The 20,278-nt window shown below is 52.3% G+C and overlaps 1 protein-coding gene across 9 annotated transcripts in view; it reads right to left on the reverse strand.

The window, feature by feature from the left end:
• Positions 1–745: 745 nt before the first annotated feature.
• The window catches only part of LDLRAP1 (low density lipoprotein receptor adaptor protein 1), a 48,338-nt gene continuing 28,805 nt past the window's right edge, over positions 746–20,278 (reverse strand). For 2 of the 9 annotated variants that reach the window (XM_082451204.1, XM_082451203.1), the window contains exons 9-11: positions 6,914–7,010; positions 3,611–3,679; positions 1,299–3,042 (exon numbers count right to left, since the gene is read on the reverse strand). In XM_082451204.1, the coding sequence (XP_082307330.1) occupies positions 2,944–3,042; positions 3,611–3,679; positions 6,914–7,010 (265 nt within the window). In that variant the 3' untranslated portion in view covers positions 1,299–2,943. Of the gene's footprint in view, positions 1,130–1,289; positions 3,043–3,610; positions 3,680–6,913; positions 7,011–7,044; positions 9,320–20,278 lie in introns of those variants that run through there. The other 7 variants (XM_082451206.1, XM_082451202.1, XM_082451205.1 and 4 more) reach the window with 6 other exon arrangements.

The raw sequence follows: 20,278 nt of genomic DNA on the forward strand, positions 1-20,278 counted from the left end.
TTCTGGCTAAATAAGACAGATCGAGCACACACACATAACTCCGCTCCCTCCCGACCCTCTGCTAACATGAAGGCAAAAGGGATTTTTTTTTTTTAAGGAAGGCATAAAACCACAAGGATAATTAACCCAGAAGAGGAGATAACATTAACAAAATTTGGAAGGCAGAAAAGCAGATCAGCGGGTTGTAACTTAGGGCAACCAAGAACCCTGAACCCTGAACTGCCAACAGAGAAAGCTAGAGGTAACCTAACTTATACTGCAGAACCCCCAAAAGGCTCAGTGATTACCTACAGGGGCCAAGGGCGGGAGGGGCTCAAAACAGGAGAGTGGGCCCCTTCTCTGCCTTGTCTTCCCCTGCACCCAGTTACTGCTCCTGAGGGCCTGAGGATGGGTGGGAGAGAGGCCGTCCCTCGCATGGGCAGGCACAGCCCTCTTGGTGCCAGGCCCCAGGTGTCCGTGTTGGGGGAGGGTGGCGGACACAGAAGCCCAGCAGAAGCGGTCTCTCCCAGGAGGGGGACTCTGCAGGGGGCAGCAGAAAGGCCAGGCTGCCATGGAGAGTTAGAAAGAATGAGCAAGGGGCCTGGAGCAGGAAGGGCTGGTGGGCAGAACATTTGCTTCAACCACCCAGGCCAAGATGGGGGCCCTGAGGCCCGAGAGGACGGGACCTGGCCCCAAACCCCTACCCTTTAGCCTGTTCCTGTCACCTTCCCGGACCCCGCTCTCTCTGTGCCTCCCCTTTCTCCACCCAGCCAGACAGTGGCCTCCTCCAGGTCCTGCTCCAGGAGCTTTCTTTTCAGCCTTTGCTCGGAGACATGCAGGAAGGGAAACCCCTCCTTGACAGAAGTTTTCAGGAGGAGGAGAAAAATAAGGTCATTTCTTCTTTGTAGCTCATTAATTCCAACCCACTAAATTCATTCATTCAACAAAGATTTATTGCGTGCCTGCTATGTGCCAGGCACTGTTCAGTAAACAAGTGGACCTACTATGATCATGCTTCGTATTGTCCCCGTTTGAGGAAAACTGCAGTCCAGAGAAGTTAGATGACTTGCCCAAGGTAACACAGCAGCTAAGTAGTAAACTGGGATTAATGTGTCTGATACCTGAGTCCTTGCTCTCTCCACTGTCGACTCTGTAGAGGTATGGGGCACAGAGAATAGAAGGAACTACTTAGGTAAAGACCACATAGATTACCAGCAGTCCCCGAGTCATTATAATTTTATCTCCTAAATATCACTGATCATCCACTTTGCTCCCTTTCAATCATTAACCCCCAGCCCCACCCCACTCCCCCGTCCAAACCACCTTCAGCTCTTGCCCCAACACCTGCATTCATCTCCAGGCTGGCTCGCCTCTCTGGATCCCCCTCCAGTCTGTTCCCCACACAGCAGGCGAGGTGATCCATGTGAAAGGTAAACGCCATAGTGTCACCTTTCTACCTAAAATCTTTCCGCAGTTTCCCGCTGCTTTTAGAATAATAACAAAACTCCTAACCATGGCTTACCAGGCTCCACATAATCTTCTCCAGCTTCATCCCTCTTCCTCTTACTCCATCTGCCTGTACAAGTCAGTATTTGGGTTATCTATTGCTGCCCAAAAAATCACCCCAAATCTTAGTGCTCTCTTGATTCTTGGGTTTGACTAGGCTCAGCTGTGTGGTTCTTCTGGGTCTGGAACCATCTGGAGGCATGACCGGGCTGGGCTTCCAAGGTGCTCACTCACATGTCCGGTGGGTGATGCTGGCTGTTGCCTGGGAGGTCAACTAGAACTGTCAAATAGAGGCCACATAGGGCCTCGCCATGCGGCTTGGGATTCTCACTGCGTGCCAGCTGGATTCGGAGAGAGTGTCTCAAGAGTGAACTTTCCACAAGGTAAAAAAGCAAAAACTTCCCCCTCTTAACGTCAAGGCTCGGCCTGGAATTGATAGAGTATCACTTCCACCACTTTCTTTTGGCGAAGAAGTCACAAGCCAGCCCACGCTGAAGGGGAGGGGAAACAAGCTCCATTTCTTGATGGGAAGAATGTGTGGCCCTCTTTTGTCCACCACAGTCCAGCTAAGCTTCAGATCACAGAAACCACTGCAGTTCATTTAAGCAGAAAGGAATGTAATACAGGGAAACAGTGCTCACACACTATTGGGAGGGCTGGAGAGGTTGGTCCTAGGCTGAGCTGCCAGAAATGATCCCCAGAGTAACACTGCAGCCTCTGTCATGACTGGGAAGCCGGGAATCTGGTTGCTGCCACCACCACTGCTGGCTGCAGGACTATACTCTGCCCTGATCCCTGCCAGCAGGAGGGGTGCCCCCAGCTCTTCTTCTGCAATCACAAACAAGGGGCTAGACACTGAACCGTCTGCAACAACAGCCGCAGAAAAAAAAACAACCCAGTACTCCGCTTGACTGAAAATCAGAGAAGTATGGCCTCAGCCTTCCAGTGTTAACGTCCATGGTTGATAGAACCTAAATCGCATCTGTATGCTTGGCTTCAGAAGTCTAGCTTCTAGGTCTGTCTAGTACAGGAAGGCACACTACGAAAGATGCTGAGTAAGCCAAGCTGGGGCGTCGCCACAGTCCTGGGCCTTCTTTCAGTCCCAGGTAAAGTGCTCTGTTTCCTCTTGCCACAGGGCCTTTGTACATGCTGTTCCCTTCTGCCCACAATTCTTTTCCCTCTCCTCTTCTCCCCCTCTTCCTCAGAGTCCAGCCCAAGTATCTTCCTATTATTTTCTCTCTCCATTTTTACAGATGAGGAAACTGAGGCCCAGAGAGATTAAGCAATTTGCAAAAGAGCACATAACCGGTAAGCAATGCAGCTGGAATTTGCACTCAGGTGGCCTGATTCCAGAGCCTGCCCTTAACAGATGATTATGTTATGCAAAGAGAGTTTACCTGCGTTAAAAGGCCAGGGGCAGGGCATAAAGCTGACCTGCAAACAAGCAAGGATGACACTTCAGCAAATGTTGATGAGCCCAGAAAACTCTGAGAGTGACAGGAGGCGCAGGTGGAAGGTCTCAGGACAAGGTCGGTGTTGTGGAGCTTGGCCCCGCTCCTAGACAACGTCGATAGGCGGCATTTCAAATACCGCTGAGCTAGAGGAGTCCACAGAGCCCTGACACTGCCGCCATCCGCTAGGGAGCGGAGAGCAGCACACACTGTGTGTCAGGGGAGGAAAACATCTCGTGCCTCTCCCAAGAGGGATTATCAGTTTCAGTGGCAAAGTCCACAGTCCCAGTGGACAAAGTGTGCTCTGTGCCCATAACCTTAACAGGCAGAATTTTGTAGAGCAAAGAGATGTTGCTGAGGAGAGGGGGTCATCATAAAAGAGAGGCTGGGGGTAAAATTGGTGCCCCTGCTTGCCTCCTCTTGGCAGCCAGTTCCCAGTGAAGGGAGCCAAGGAATCCCGAGGACCACAGTTAATTTTTTTAATATAATATGTCCTCAGTCCGGAAGTAGTGATTGGGATCATTTGCCCTCCCTAGGAATTCCTGGGCTAGAAGAATAGCATTCCCTCTTCCCTGGCTGCCATAACTCAGGTCCCTCTAAAGCCAGCAGATGCTCAGCAAAGGAAAAAGACAAGGCCAGGAAACCTGGGTTAGCACACTTGCTCTGCAACTTACCTGCTGTGTGACCTTGAGCAGGAAGCTTCTCCCCTCTGAACCTACTTCCTTGTCCATGAAATGAGGGCACTGGATGAGAACAAAGGGTTTAAACATTTTTTTCCTCTTAGCAACAAAACCCTTTGTTCAAAAAAAAAAAAAAAAATCCCACATACTCCCATCCTCTAGTTAAGTAGGGCTGTAGGGAATCGGAGACTAGATCACTCACAACACCCACCCTGCGAGGCCCATCTGGAAAACCACACAGAGATCATGTCTAAGGTTGCTTTGAGGCCTGACATTTTAGAAATGCAGGAGTAGTTTATGGGCACTGGAGGATTTATCTTGAGAAATAAAAAGGTTCCTAATACTGTGACTGGCTCATCCTGTGACCTGCCCACTCTGCTTTCCCATCTAGAAACTGAAAGCTTTGGGCTCAGTGGTCTCTGCCGTCCCTTTCATCTTTGACAATCTAGGACTCTACCCTGGTAAGGTTATGGAAAAATAAGACCCCTGGTGAGGAGGAGTGTATGAGGGGAAGAGGTCAAGGGCAGCAAGAATAAGGTGATTTTCAGAGATTCCATTTGGGGACAACCCAAAGGGAAGCTCAGGGAGGACTGAAGCTTGTAAGAGGCAATGCACACCCAAATCAGAACTCAGCTAAAGGGGTCATAGCCACAGTTTCTATTTTAGAAGGAATAGGAGAACTAGGGGTCAAGACACTAAGTGTGGAATGTAATGTATGGGATGGATGGAAGGATGGATGGATGTTGGATGGATGGTTGGGTGGATTGTTAGGTGGATGGATGGATGGATGGATGGATGGATAATAGGTAAATAGGTAGACAGCGGAATGGATGGGCAACGTTCAGGAGAGCAGTTGTATGGAGGGAATGGGGGCATGTATTTGGCAGGTGAGAAGATACTCAGGTATATGGGCAAGCAGGTGAACAAGTGGGTAAGTAAATGGATTTGTGGGTGGGCAAGCAGATAAACAAAAAGGTGGGTGGGCATACGGGCAGGCTGATGGATGTCCAGGTGGTGGGATGGATGGATGGATAGGTTTTACAATGTAAGAGGAGTGAGGGAATACAGTTTGATTGATTGGCTTGTTCAGTTTTCTTGGCCATCTACCCCATTTTCTCTTCCATACCCTACTTCTGTTCAGTCACAGACATCTGAACGGTTTATAGTGAGTCTCTGTGGAAATCGTACCACTGGTCATGTATAAGATTATTTTATGTCATTATGAAATAATCTTAGAAGAAATCCAGATACAGCTGAAGTAACACTGCCTCACACAGTAAGAAAGATATTAATATTTCCTTTGAATCCTCTTTGAATCTTTCTGATGATCTTGTCAAGGAGCAAGTCCCGTTTGGTGCTATCTCATCTTTAACAACTTGCCAACATGTTAATCTCTTTTTTTGACAAGAGAAGGTAGACTTTGGAATCAGAACCTTAGCAGATGGTGAAATGGAACATTATTTCATTTTCATTAGGTTTAGTTTTACTGTTAGTTTGTGTATATGACACAAGTTGTTAGGATAGTTTACAAAGGGTTTCCCTTTTAAATGAATGTATTTAAGTAAAATGAGTCGGTTACATGTAAAGTATTAAGTGAATAGTATTTATCACTGGGTTAAGAGATGCCAGATATGGCAAAGTTCCCGAAGATTATGAATGTTTAGAAAACACTGGTAAGCAGAAATATGATCTGGTCATGTTACTTCCTGCCTTATCGTCTGCTCTAGATGCTTTGTGAGCGGACCCCTGCCCACCATCCAGTCTCTTCTGTGCCTCTTCCCCCTCCCCACTCTGATCCAGACACACAGAACTTTTTTACATTCCATCAACTTTCCAGGCTCTCTCTTGCCTTCAGGACTTTAAACCTTTACTTCCCTCTGCCTAGAATGCTCTCCTCCTCCCTCCTAGTTGGAGAATTCTGACTCACTACTCAGGTCTTGGTTTAGATGTGGCCTCATCCAAGAAGCCATCCCTCATCCTCCCAGCACGGTCCTATGCCTTTCCTCGCTGTCCCTCCCCCCCAGCATCCCCCACGCCTTCATCACATCACTCAGCGCATGACAGAGAAACTGCCCAGTTAGCTGGCAGCGCTGCCTATTAGAAGGGGAGCCCCTTGAGGACAGGGACTCTGTCCAGTTCACCCCCCACTTATTCATTCAGCAGTTTGCTGAGTGCCTACTTAAGGGCCAGGCGCTGTTCTAGGAGATACAGCAGTAAACAGGACAGAAAAATTCCCTGTCTTCATTCTAGAGGGGGGAGTTGGACAAAAATACAAAACAAATAATGTTTTAAAAGGCATATATATTCTATACACAATTTCAGGTTGTAACAAGTCCTCTCAATAAATTAAAACAGAGTTGGGGAATTTTTTTTTAAAGATGGGCAGTGCTGGGGACAGTGGCTGCTATCTTAGATTGGGGTCAGAAAATGCCTCTCTGAGGAGGTGATGTTTGCACAGAAACCTGACGGAAGTGAGGGGAAGAGGGACAATAGGGACAGCAAGGGGGAAGACCCCAAGGTACAAACAGACTCGGTGTGTTTACGGAACACAGAAGGGGCCGGAGTGGCTGGAGTGGGGTGAGCTTCCAGGAAGCAGCTGGGCTGTGGCCCCCACTCAGGATGTAGGGATGAGGCTCCCCCAGGGCTGAGACCGTGCTCCGAGCAAACAGGAGGGAGGATGCCTTCTTTGCCTGAGTGCCAGCCAACCCTGAGCCCTGCCTGAGAGACCGCCAACATTTGCAGGGGTGCTTCCCGTTAACATTTACCTTGGCTGATGTTTATTAATTGAATCTATTAATAGACTTTTTTTTTTTTTTGGCCTCTCCTAAGGAATAACTTCTAGAAGAAGCCTTTCTCCCCAGTTATCCCCTGCCTCGCATAATACTTCAGAAGTGTAAATTGCTTTTCCATCCCTTATCTCTTGATCTATTTATTTATTCATCCATAACACACGTCCAATTTATTGAGCAGGGAACAAGACAGACTCAGCTCCTACCCTCACGAAGCATATATTTTTGATGAGAGACAAGTCTGAAGAAGCTTGGAGGCTCATTTTCTTCCCACCTTTGGTAGCTTAGCAGAGAGCTGGCTTGGCTGCACCAGACTAGTCTGCGGGCAACAGCCAACCCCAGCTTTGGTGGGTATCCGTGTTCCTGCCTGCTGACACTCTTCAAGACTCTACCGCATCCTTGGGGTGCAGCCCTGGGCCTTGGCAAGCATACTCCCTAGTGTCACGAACACCCAGACATCCCTTGTTATATTTCTTGTTACTTAGAGAAATTACACATTCCCTCTTACCTCTCTGGCCAACAGTCCGGAGTGGGTCCTTTCTCTTGGGGACGGTTGCACGTCCAGCTGGCTGGCTGGGGCAGGCCCCTCTGCAGGAGCACTGGCCCTGTGGAGGACATGCCTGCCATGCTGAGAACCCATGAGGGGGATGATGAGAGCTCAGGGCACTGCAGACCCTACTACGTCTCTGCCTCTGAGTTTTCCCCCTGCGATCTCCATATGCACCGTGTGCTGCTAGCGCTGTGTGCATGCCCTCTGCATGACGATTCCAGTACAAGGAGACAGGAAAAAGGAAGGACTCTGCATTCTCATAAGTGTTCTAGAGGAGATGACCAAGTGCCACGGGTGTAATTTAGGGCTTGGCCTGGGGGTGTCAGAGGCTGGGTTCTCTGGAGGTAGAATCTGAGACGGAGGTCAGCATGTAGGTGCTTAGCAGGGAGTGTTCTGAGATCAACACCTGAGGAAGGGAGGGGCAGGAAGGGAGGGGCAGGAAGGGAGTTGTCTGGAGTTGGTCGGAGATGGCTGCAAGGAGGTCTTTGATTCTCCTCCTGCCATCAGTCCCTCATCAGTCACTGGATGTGGGCAGCCCTGAAGCGGTGACTGCTGAAATGTGAAGGCTGCCTGCAGACAGCGCTCCAGACCCAGGGCACCAAATCTTTCACTGAAGGGTGATCAGGGCTCATGTTATGTCCACCACAAAGCACTTCAGGAAGGCTGCCTAGAGGAAGGGGCATTTCGCTTTGGGGATGCAGGAGTGGGCAAGGAAAGAAGAGTGGTCCAGGCAAAGGGTCAGTATGTAAGAAGACCTAAAGGCAAGATAGAGACTACATTCTCAGGGAGGTACATGACCCAAGAAGAAAGCAGGTGGATCCTTTTTTTTTTTTTTTAATGATTTTTTAAAAAATTAATTAATTAATTAATTTTTGGTTGCATTGGGTCGGTTGCTGTGCGCGGGCTTTCTCTAGTTGCGGTGAGCAGGGGCTACTCTTCTTTGCGGTGTGTGGGCTTCTCATTGTGGTGGCTTCTCTTGTTGCGGAGCACGGGCTCTAGGCACGCAGGCTTCAGTAGTTGCGGCTTGCGGGCCCTAGAGCGCAGGCTCAGTAGTTGTGGCTCATGGGCTTAGTTGCTCCGTGGCATGTGGGACCTTCCCGGACCAGGGCTCGAACCCGTGTCCCCTGCATTGGCAGGCGGGTTCTTAACCACTGCGCCACCAGGGAAGCCCAGGTGGATCCATTTTAAGATGAAGAAGCAACAACAGAGAGGCCAGCGGCTTCCTCCCAAATAAGGTTACAGTAAATGAGGGGGCCTAGCTTAGATCCACAGCTATGGATCCTGAGTCCGGAGTCCTTCCACCCTCTCCGCATTTGGACAGCAGTACTCCCCCGGCCACTCCCTTCTCCTCTTTGAGATGCCACTTCCTTCTCCACTCTCCCCTTCCGAGCCTCTGGGCACATAGTCCCCACAGCTCTGCCCAGTGAAGCACTAACGTTCCTTCTAGGTCCAGCACAAATTCTGCCCTATGAAGGGCTCCTGGGCTCCCACTTGGGTTACATTTCAGGTCAAGGGTTAGTTTGTTGTTTAGAAAGTAGAGATCGGTCTGTGGCCATGGTCACAGTTCAGCCAAGGACTGAGGTCAGGACTGAAATTAGAGCTGGCTCATGATTGAATTTCTGACCAGAGTCAAGTTGATTGGGGGCTAGGTTTAGAGCTTAATCTTTGGTAAGGGCTCAGCCTGGGACCAGGGGCAGGGCTCAGTCTGGGGCTGTGATCAGGGCTTGGAATGGAGCTGGGGGCAAGTCTCAGTCTAGGGACAGTTTGGGATCTTAGCCTGGAACCTGAGTCAAGGTTAAGCCTTGGGCTGGGGCTCAGGGATGTGAATCTGCGTCTGAGACTGGATTAAGGACCGTCAGGTCTCTGTCTTCCCAGCCCCTGAGGCCTGGAGGCAGAGCCCTGCCCAGGAGTGGGCACGAGAGGCCCAGCGAGCCCAGACACAGCCCAAGCTGCACCGCCACTGCCATGCTGGGCCCTGCCACGTGGTGTATGGGATGCAGGGATCTGGGTATGAGACCCTTGGGAACGCTGTGGCACTGCTGGAGCCTGGTGTCTGTGGGGAACGGTCTGCACACATCGATGGGGCCCCAGGGCAATCAGAGTCAGCTCCCAGGCAGGCCCAGAGATGGGTACAGAGAGGGGAGGTGGCTCAGGCTGCGGTCCCCCCAGCACGACTATCATGGGAACCCCAGTGCCACTCATCTTCAGAAAGCTGGACCTCCGCATCAACTGCCCACAGTGAGTCCCCTGGGACTGGCCCGGCCCAGACTCCTGAGAGGACAATGGCCAGGGGTAGAGGGAAGAGCCCTGGGCTGGGTGTTGGGGACCTGGGCGCCACTGCCTTGCCTCCCCTCTCTGGGCCATCTGTAAAATGGGAATAAAATAAAGTAAGAAAGGTATTTGACAAATGAGGAAACTGACAATCAGAGAGGGGAGGGACTGACCCCTCAGGACCCACGAAGAATGCACACACGTGCAAGGTGGTGAGCCAGCATTCAGACACCTGCCACGCTGAGGGCACTGGCTGCCAGCAGCATCAGTCCACAGAGAGGAGCCCGGCCGTGGGTGGTAACACGGAGCTGTTGCCTGCTGAGCCCTGATTCCTTCAGCCCCTACACCAGAGAGGCTACACCTTAAGAATGGAGAGGGAGGAATGAAGCACTGACACCTGCTACCACATGGACGGACATGGAAGCCATTATGCTAAGTGAAAAAAGCCAGACACAGAAGGCCACATGGTGTGTGATTCCATTTATAGGGAACGTCCAGAACAGGCAAATCCATAGAAACAGAACATAGATCAGTGGTTGGTAAGGTGCGGGGCTGGTCGTGGAAGATGGGGTTGAGGTGTTTAATGGAAGGGAATGTCCTTTTGGATGATGGAATGTTTTCAATTTGATTGTAATACTGGTTGTACAACCCTGTGACTGGACTCAAAACCACTAACGTGTACACTTTAAATGGGTGAATTGTATGTTATGTGAATCATGTCTCAATACAGCTATCATTTTAAAATGAGGGGGATTTAGCCTGAGATGATACAGAAGTTCTGGAGATGGACACTAGTGGTGGTTGCACAACAGTGTGAACGTACTTAATGCCACTGAGCTGTACACTTAAAAATGGGTAAGATGGTAGATTTTATGTTATGTATACTTTACCACAATTTCTTAAAAATAAAAAATTTCATTTTAAAAAGATGGAGGGGGGAAGTATCCCAGAAGAAGACCATGGAACCCCAAATACTCTAAGATACTAGAGTCAGGACACCAGGAAAGAACCAGCATCCCTGCTGCCAGCCCCCCATGTGGGGTAACACACACACACACACGCACGTGCGTGCAGGCACACACACACATACACACTACTCTCCAAGTCCCATAAGCCTAGTGGCTGGGGACAAAGGAAGGAAAAGCTTTGAATTGCCTCTGGGACTGGGATTTCAAACAGATGGCCTTGTAATAACAAAGTGACCACAGCACCCTGGAATCTGCCACCGCACAGCTGGGGCCAGAGATTGGAGAAAAATGAAACCGCTTCTTGTGAAGCCCCCTGTATGCCGAGAGCTCCACAAACTGCTACAGATGCTCGATATCAGCTCTCCAAGGAGCATAAACTACTTGAAGGCAGGGACCACTGGGTCTGGCTTGTGCTCGGGGCTCCACACAGAGCCGGGCACATCGTGGGTCCTCAGTCAACATCTGATGAAAGAAGGAAGAGTCTCCCCCATGAGACAGAGAAGAAACTGAGGCCCCGGGAGGCCACAGCCCTACCCAGGGCCACACAACCAGGTAGAGGTGGAGGCGGGGATCAGGACCCAGATTCCCAGCTCCCTGACCCAGGCCGGCACCGGGCAGGACTGGATTCCACCCAGAGCCCCTCCTCCAGCTGTGCACATCTGTCGGCCTCCGTGGGATGAGGCAATTGCCCAGGAACCTGGCCAAGGATGCAAACATCCAGGACAGAACAACCGGAGGCGTTTCCAAGGGGTGGGGTCGGCAGCCCAGGGCCAAGCCTTGGTCCCCACAGGGCTGCCCCCTCCTGCCTGGCTCTGGGAGCTGCATTCCTAAGGCCACACCTCCCCTGTCACCCCAATTCCTCCTGGCTGGGAGGCAAGAGTCCGAGGATATTGTCTTGGACAGCTACCCGCTGGGGGATGAACTCCGCAGGCGCCTGCCCCTCTCTGGGTCTCAATTCCCCTTCAGTGTGATCAGGTTCCATCCAGCTCTGCTGGTCCTGCTCCTGCAAACTGCATGGCTCTCACTGACACAGACTTCTCAGAACACTCAGCCCTGCCTTCAGGTGCCCCTGGTCTGAAGGGAGAGACACTCCTCCCTTAGAAGCCCCAGTCGGAGATGGGGGCCATAGCCCTGCACACAGGACCTCCTGATATGTTGGAAGAGATAACACTCCACTCGCAGGAGCCTCGTCTAAGGAGGGAGACTCCCCGCCCCGAGTTCAGAAACTCCTGGTCGGATGGGGGAGACCTGGGCCGCCAGCAGGAGGCTCCTGGGTCAATGCTTGGGCTTTGGCTGGCTTCTCCCTCCCTTTCAGATGCCTTCTCCTCTTCCTAGTTGTGGGGCGAGGGGGCTCACACCTCTGTTTCTCAGAACCCAGCATCTCTGTTTACATAGCAGTGGGCACCACCTCAGGCTGTTGGCTGCAGCCAGCTTCGTGACAGACGGTCCATGTGCTGAGGCCCACCAGAAAACACACGTTCCTGACGCACCGTTTGCTTTTGGTGGCTCAGCTGTGTCTGCCACCGTCCCCAGGATGGTGCCCCCTTGGTCCAGGACCTGTTCCAGGCAGGCCAACAGCAGTAGCATCTAGAATTAGGCACCGCTCAGACTGGACGGGTTCCTCCCACCTCTGTGACGCCCCATTTAGGGCAACCCCTCCAGAAGCCTGGCTCTGAGGCATCCAGCCTGGTCTTCACAGTACCCCAAAAGTCTGGGGTTATTACTGATAAAGAAACTCGGAGCTTGTTTCCCTAACTGTAAAATGAGGTTGATAGAAGTAATACCGCTCAGAAAATAATTGTGAAGATTAAGAGATAATTCAGGCAAAATGTTAGCACGGTGCCTAGCCAAGGTGAATATTTGCTGTTTGATGATTTTGTTTTTTCTCCTGCTCAGCATTCAAACCCCTTTCTTGTTTGGGGGACTCCCCTGTGGGGTGAATCTTAGAGGAAGGCAGCTCTGCCCTCCCATTGCAGAGGCTGACATGCCCCCGGGTCAGTAGGAGCAGGCACGTGACCAGACTCCGTCCGTCAATCAGGAGCCCACCCTGAATTCAGGGACCACTACGGTGCTACAGAGGACAGTCGGGGCGGGGCTCATTCCTGGGGACCAGAGGCCCTGCGCAGGCCGTGATGCCCAGCGAAGGCGGCCCTGGCAGCAGCACCAGAACCAGACGCTGCCTACACGGGCCCCTTGCCTGTGTCCCGAGCTGCCAGCCTCCTTCACATCCGCCCTTTCCCTGAGCCTCGCTCTCAGTCTATTCTGCCAGCTCCTTGGTGTCCTTCCAATAAGTTCCTGTTCTGCTTAATGAGCATCAGTTTCCATTGTTTTCAACCAAGAAACTTGACTGGTTTGGAAATTGGTCTGAGGGGGTAGGTTTCAGACAAGACACCCTCAGGGAAAGGAAGGAAATAATAATCTATTCTAGTTGGGGCTGAAGGTGGTGAAAATCCAGTTAGTATCCAGGATGAGAATCTAGCAGCCTGTGGTATGTAGTGGTGAAACAGCTAATTAAATTAAATTAATTAATTAAATTATGGCCTTTGGCCATCTGGAAAAAAGTGCCATTGAAGGCAAAGCTGTGAGGGCCTCAGTGGCCGCAGCCATTGAACACAAGAATGGCACGATTTCAAAGATGGGGTGGCTGCTTCTATGACACTAGACAATTAAAAGAAAAACAATAACAAACCTCAATACCTAAATTCTTGACTCAAGGCATGAACTGGAGCCTAGGAACTTTCTATAACTGGACTAAAAATCTCTTATCTTTTACTGCAGTAGGATTAAGTTTGTGGAAAACCAAATGCAAAGCATGATCCTTTGCATTGTCAAACTACAGTGGCAGTTGAGTTCACAGTCTCTTCTTCCTCTGCCCGCTGCATTCATGCTGGTGGTTCCTTGAGGCTGACCCTGGGTCCTCTTCTCTTCTTACTCTGCATCCCCACAGCACATGGGATGCATTTGGCTGCAAGCAACAGAAAACTCTGCGACAGTGGAGGTCCAGGGAAGGCAGACTCCTGGAATGCACAGCTCCCGGCAGCTCCCAGTGCTGTCAGAGGTGCCCATGCTTTTCTCTCTCAGCTCTGCCATCCTCCGGGTTGACTACATCTAGCGGTGCTGGAGCTGGTTCATGATGGCTTGCAAGAGGTGATTGTGTGTATCCTAACTCTGTGTTCAGTGGCATCATGTTGGCAGTTTGAAATTGGCTATGGAGGAGATATTTACACCATGGAAATCAGCAAGCACTACAAATCAGGGCTTTTTTTTTTTTTTTTTTTTTTTTCAGTTGAAGAGGAAAAAACACCAGCACATCACTGGCTTTATCCTAGCTCTCATTCCCTAAGGGGTGGCAATGGAGCCACCTACTTGTGTAGGTACCCAGGAGGGAGAGGAAGAGGGAGAGTATGAGGAGACAGGGAGGGAAAGGGGAGGAGGAGGGGGGGGGAGATGGGAGAGGCAGGGGGAGGGGGTGGGGAGAGGGAGGCTCTCCCCTGACTCTGGAACCAGGCCGGCTCTCCAGTCTCACTGAGAACCAGCAGCAGGGGAATGCCATGACCATACTTGGCTGAGTCTCAGCAGACCCCCTCTGGAGCTGGTGCGTGGGATCAGCTGCCATGAAGAGTAAGGGCTCTGTTGGGGGCAGATCTCTGAACAAACTGGGTCCTTCAGGGAATGAGGAAAGAGGAAGTGGAGGTGATGGGTGGCAGCAGTGCCCACCATTCTCTCTTGAGGTGCCCATCCACACCAGTGGCTTCACTGATGACCACCAGAGCTAGACCCCCGCCCAGACATGTGTAACTGACCACCCCTGGACATCTCACCTTGGAGGAGAAGAAGAAGAATCCTAAGAGCTAGTGCACATAGCATTGACCATGTACCAGCTGCTGGTCCAGTGCTGTCCGTGTATCAGCTCATCTAACTACACAAGAGCCCTAGGAGACGGGTTCCGCTGTGGCTCTCATTCACAGGTGAGGAAAATGAGGCTCCGAGGGGTGGGGTAACTTGCTAGAGGCCACAGACGTGGCGCTGGGATGGGGAACCAGCCACCTGGATCCAGGTCCTTACTCTGACCTCCACTGTTCCCTGCCCCCCACAGGAGCCTCCCCCCAAGCCTGCTTGAAGCTCTCCTCTTCCTCATCGTAACTGCAACTCAATGTTCAGGTGTCACTGCAGGCCGGCATCAATGTTCTAGAGAGATTTCCACCCCCAGCCCAGGTCAGACACCCGTCTATGGCTGCTGCAGTGAACTCTGACCCCCCGGGGGCACTGGGCTCTGTAACTGTCTGGCTTCTTGTCTGTTTCCCTTGAGGGCAAGAAACGGGTCCTACTCATCTCCACAGGCCCAGTGTCCTCAGGCCGGGAGCCGGCACACGGAATGGGTGGGTGAGAGCCCTGCCCCAGGCCCTCAGCTCCCTTCTCCCCACTGCCAGATCCCTGGGCCCTGGTGGTCCTGGAACATGCAGACCCCTATCCCCAACCTTCCAGGCAAATGTGCTGGCAGCCCCTCCGCCACTCCGCCGCCCAGCTGGGTCTACTTCATATGCTCAGCACAGATTTGCTTACCTCTGCTTCTCAGCCTCCTTCCTGTTTTACTCTTTTATTAAGATTCTAATTAAATAATTCTAATTAAATGTAATGAGCTGAATCGACAAACTTACTGCAGTAAAGCTGCAGCATTCAAGACATCCTCTCCCGATCTTTCCTGGGCAGTGGAATTGAGATGGCGTTTGGCCTTTTCTGCCTGGGGGTGACTCAGCAGGGCTGGGACTGAATGCCATGCTCACAGGACATTGCCATGGGCCAGAGCCACTGGCGGGACACCCACGGCCCAGCTTAGGCCTCCCCTGACTGAGGCACCCTGCAGCCATGCTTTAGGCAGAAGTCAGTCTGTTCTTAGAGCCCAAACACTGGCCTGGCCACACTGGCCCTCTTCCGGTCTGTGCCTCAGCCCAGCCTGATGCCTCTGCCTGACAACACATGGCCTCCTCCACACCAGGAGGGGCAGGCAAAGGCTCCAGACCTATAACTGGGGTTTGCTAAACACGTGGGTGTCCGCCTCTCCCTTCAGCCCTGCTCTCTGAAGAGGAAGAAAGGCCTGGACCTGAGGTCCTACCCCTGCCCTACCATGTGGCCTTAGTCAAGGTCCATCCCCTCTCTGGGCCCCACCCCAGTTTCCACCAAATGTCGGGCTGACAGGGTGTGTTGAGTGAGGCCTAGCCTCAAATCCTGGCCCTGCCCCTTCTTGGCTGTGTTACCTGAGGCAAGTCACATTGTCTCTCTGAGCCTCAGTTTCCTCATCTGTAAAATGGGACCAACATCACCTACTCTGCAGAGAGCTGTTGTAAAATTACCTTAAAACAAAAATTAGGCACAGACTAAGTGCTTGATAAATTATAACCATGAATCATCCTAATCCATCTCCCCTTCGCCACAGCAACCCTAGGGGGCTGAGAGAGGACCCAGGTTAGGGGAGCTGAAGGGGGGAGGCAGAACTTTTAGAATCTTCCCAAACCTGGCCCACCTTCCTTCCCACTCTGCCTTAGACCAGACCCACCAGCCAGCATTGGGGACACAGTGCCCTGGGGACCCCAGGCAGGACTTTATATCCTCCACTCACAAGCCCTGCCTGGGCAACAGCCCCGTCATAGCAGTCTCTGAGCTTCTACCCACACCTGACCTCACTGTACCTTTAGACCACCCTTCAGGGAAGGCAGAGTTTGGTTCATGGTCCCATTTCACAGACAGAGAAACTGAGGCTCAGAGAGGGGGGTGGTGACAAACTCACGTCAATCAGGCAGCGGTGGAGTCAGGACTTGAACCTGGCTCTCTGGCTCTGACACCAGGGAGCCACTAACTGCCACCTCCCCCTGCAAGTGCCAGGTGGCCGGGGATACTCTGTGTGTCCTAGTGACCCAGGCCATGAGACCCAATAGCCCTGGAGGCAGGCAGGGCAGGGAAACTGCCCCAGAGTTCAGAGGAGGATGGGGAAAGGCTGCAGAGCAAAGCTGAAGAGCCAGGCCCCCGTTCCTGGGCTGCCCCAGGCTTTCCTGGTCACCTGGCCTCCAGCCTCAGGCCCTGCTCCTCGGCAGAGTAGCACTGACTTTGGGGTCAGGAGGACCCTGGTTCGGTCCTGGCACTGCGTTCACCTGTTGTGTGATGGGCTGATGACCTCACCTCTCTGAGCCTCGGTCTCTTCACAGTGTCAATGGGGTGCATGCTTGTATCCCCAGAAAAAAATGGTGGGCATTATGGATCTTATGTCACAGGCCTGTTTAAGTCTCCTGGGGCTGCTATAACAAAGAACATGTATCCCCCGCTTTTCAAAAGGATGCTTTATGCCACTTCACGTTTACAAAAGACCTATGTTAGTTCCTGTTTTCACTAACTGAAAGACATCCAAAGAGGATTTTCGGAGACTTCCCTGGTGGTCCAGTGGTAAAGAATCCGTCTTCCAATGCAGGGGACACGGGTTCGATCCCTGGTCAGGGAACTAAGATCCCACATGCCACGGGGTAACTAAACCTGTGCACTACAACTACTGAGCTCGCGCGCCACAACTAGAGAGCCTGCGTGCTGCAAACTACAGAGCCCATGCGCCCTAGAGCCCCCGTGCCACAACTAGAGAGAGAATACCCGCATGCCACAACTAGAGAGAAGCCCAAGCACCGCAACAAGAGAGAAGCCCCTTTGCCACAGCAAAGAGCCTGCGCCGCAACGAAAGATCCCACATGCCTCAACGAAGACCCTGCGTGCCGCAACTAAGTCCTGACGCAGCCAAAATAGATGAATAAAATAAATAAAGAGGATTTTACCATTTACGAAAAAGCAAGAATAGCGTTCAGCGTTTGTTTTGCAGCAGCCGTCATAGAGGCAGCGTGCACCCCGAGGGGTGAGAGTGGCACTGCCAAGCTCCTTCCCGGGAAACTACCCTCAGCATCTCAGCATCAAAGCATCTCAAGCCACTTTAGCTTTGAACTGTGTCTGAGAGCATCTGTGCTTTAACTGGATTTATTTTCTGCATCCGTTAGCAAGATGTGTCCTAAGTAACTGCTTCTTCGCTTTACACCATTTCAGCTTACAAAAGGTTTCACAGGAACTTTGGGATAATGGGGAAACCTATACCTCAAAGTGGGTGGCTTAGAACAACAGAAATGTGTTGTCTCACAGTTCTGGAGGCCAGAAGACCAAAATCAAAGTGCCAGCAGGGCCGTGTCCCCCCCTTCACCTGTAGGGGAAGATCCTGCTTCGCCTCTTCCAGCTTCTGATTGCCCCGGATATTTCTTGGCTTGTGGCAGCATAACCCTGGCCTTCACATGGCCTTCTCCCTGTGTCTCTTCACACAGCCTTCGCTCTGCACCTGGCTGGCCCTGTGTCCAAATTTCCCCTTTTTATAAGGACACCACCCTGATAACCTTGTTTTAATTGATCACCTCTGTAAAGACCCTGTTTCCAAATAAGGTCACATTCTGACGTACTGGGGGTTTGGACAAGTCTTTTGGGGACGACACAGTCAACTTAGGCTGCAAGCTCTTTTGCACACACCTGATCCTTATAGGCAGGCCAGAAATGAGTGTCCTTACTGTACAGATGAGGAAAAATGGAGCTCAGGGAGGGGAGGTGACTAGTACAAGGTCACACAGTGAATGAGTCACAGAGTCAGGGTCTGAACTTCAGTCTCCCGAGTCTGGTGCTTTTCCACTGCCCTCTTTAAAATTTAAAAGGAGAAAAGAGGGTCCAGAGCTATCCTTTGGGGGTCAAGAATTTGATAGCCGTGTGGCATCAGTAATAACAACCATCACTGACCAAACTCCTACCAGAAGTCAGGCACTCGGCTTTATATTCACTGTGTCACGCTGCTACTTTTGAAGTCACACTGCCTATTTCAAACCCAGGCTCTCCCATTCCCGCTGAGTGACACTGGGCCAGTAACTTCACCTCTCTGGGCCTCAGTTTCTTCTTCAGTAAAATGGGGACAGCATCCACTCTAGAGGGTCATGGTGAGGATTTAATGAGGTGATTCATACAAAGCCCTTAGCACAGGGCCTGGCACATAGTAAGTTCTCATTTAATGCTCATAATGACATCATGAGGTGGCGTCACACTCTACAGAGAGGAAACCAAGCCATCATTTGACCACAGTTATGAACTACTTACTATGTCTAGTAAGTGACAAAAGTGGGATTTGAACCCAGGTCCCTCTGACTCCTAATTCTGTGCTCTTTCCACAGTGCTGAAGTCCTGGCTTTTCCTGAAGGCCTCCAGGCTTAGGAATCTGACTCTCACTGAGGGCTGGCGGGGCCCAAACTTCAGACAGTCTTCCTAACCAGGCGGTGAAAGCCCTGGTCCAACTCGGTCCCTGTGGAGGGAGGGGGGCCTCTGGGTTTAAAACACTGCCGACGCGGAAACCAGGGGCTGGGCATCCTCCCTACTTCAGCTGTCAGATAACCTCACGGGACAGACCTTCAACCCAAGTCCCCAAGAAGCATAGGCCAACCCCCCTGGGTCCCAGGGGCATCTGTTCTGATTTGCTGTAAAAATTAGAGCTGAGCTCTGCAGAACGTCAAGAAAGCAGGGGAACTAGATAGTAGTGAAGGGGCCAAAATCAAAGACATTCCCCATTGCTGCCCCCTACAGACAAGCAGGCACCCACACATGCGCAAAGAAATACACAGGCCTGCTCCCCACCAGACCAGACGTCCACATGCTCACGTTCAGATACGCACGCCTGCAGCACAACACAGACCGCAGAGCTGACACATGCTCACTCCACACTCCCAGAGGAATGACACACGTGCCTGGGGACGCTCGCACTGCAGCCTGACGCCGGCAGGGACCTGGAGACACCAGCCCTCCATATCACACAAGGAGGCACAAGCCCGGGACCCAGACCCCCAGACTCGGGGACACCTCAAACCCGGGCCTCTGTCGGAAACAGAGGAGGAAGTGCGTCCTGTCGTCAAGCTCCCACCCGCCCCTTTTCTAGCCCTGAGCCCGCTTTCTCTTGGGCCTGACCCTGGACAACTGCCCCGGCCCCTGGGGGTCTCTGCAGCCTCTGTGATCTTGTCTCTCTCTGCACAGACCACCCACTCCATCTCAAGCAAGTCAGAAGCCCCCGCCCCTGCCCCAGGTCCCCGGCGCCCACCTGCTGTCTGACCTCATCTCCCAGCTCTCCTTCCGGCCACACTGAGCTCCTCGCCCCTTCTGTTCTCCCACATTTCACTCTCCCACCTGCCTGCGGCGGGGCCGAGGAGGGGGCACACTTGCTGTGTCTTCTGTCTCAAGTGCTCTTTCCTCCCACTTCCGTTAGGCCCTTTGCACAAACCTCCCTGACCTCCCACCCCCGTATAAAGCGGCACCACCCGCCTCCCCCTCTATCCCCAGCCCTGGCTTTCTTTTTTCTTCCTAGTACTGAGCACCACACAGATTTGGGGAGCGGGGAGGGTCAGTATCCCCCTCCCCCAGCGGAACGCAACTCCGTGGGATGGGATCTTCGTTGTTTTGTTTGTTGCCACGCTCCAAGCACCCGGCACCCAGCCTGGTGTGTATGCTTGGTGCTCAATCAATGGGTGCTGAATGAATCACCCCTGACCGCCAGCCTGGCTCAGGGAGCATCCAGAGGCAGGGCCCAAGCTGATGTGCAGACAGACCTGGGGTCCAGCCTTGGTCCTGTCACTTTGCCGCTCAGTCTTGTCTCTCACACGGCTGTCGTGAGGATCGAAGATAACACGTGTCAGCTCTCAACACAGCATCTGACAGTCCACACGGTGGTGAGGTTTCCTCTGGCCCAGCCACCCCGGTTTCCCTGTCCCCCACCTCCCACAGGAGTGTCAGGGGAGGACGGGGTGCCCGGTGGTCTCAGCGCCTTCTTCCTTCCTTTCTACGTGCCCTCTCGGGGGCTGGACGCCTGTGAACCACTTTTCGCACCTCCCTTGGCCGGCAGGCTTCACATCGGCTTCTGCCAGTGAGATCGGATCGCACAGAACCAACCCTAGGAGCAGAGAGCTGCCGGGCCACTGGCTGCAGCTCCCTCGGCTCCAGCCTGTCCTGATTCCCTGAACCCTTGCGGGGCCTCCGTCACACCCCC

The sequence above is a fragment of the Balaenoptera physalus genome, assembly GCF_965194825.1.
Source record: "Balaenoptera physalus genome assembly, chromosome: 1".
Classification (NCBI taxonomy): Eukaryota; Metazoa; Chordata; class Mammalia; order Artiodactyla; family Balaenopteridae; genus Balaenoptera; species Balaenoptera physalus.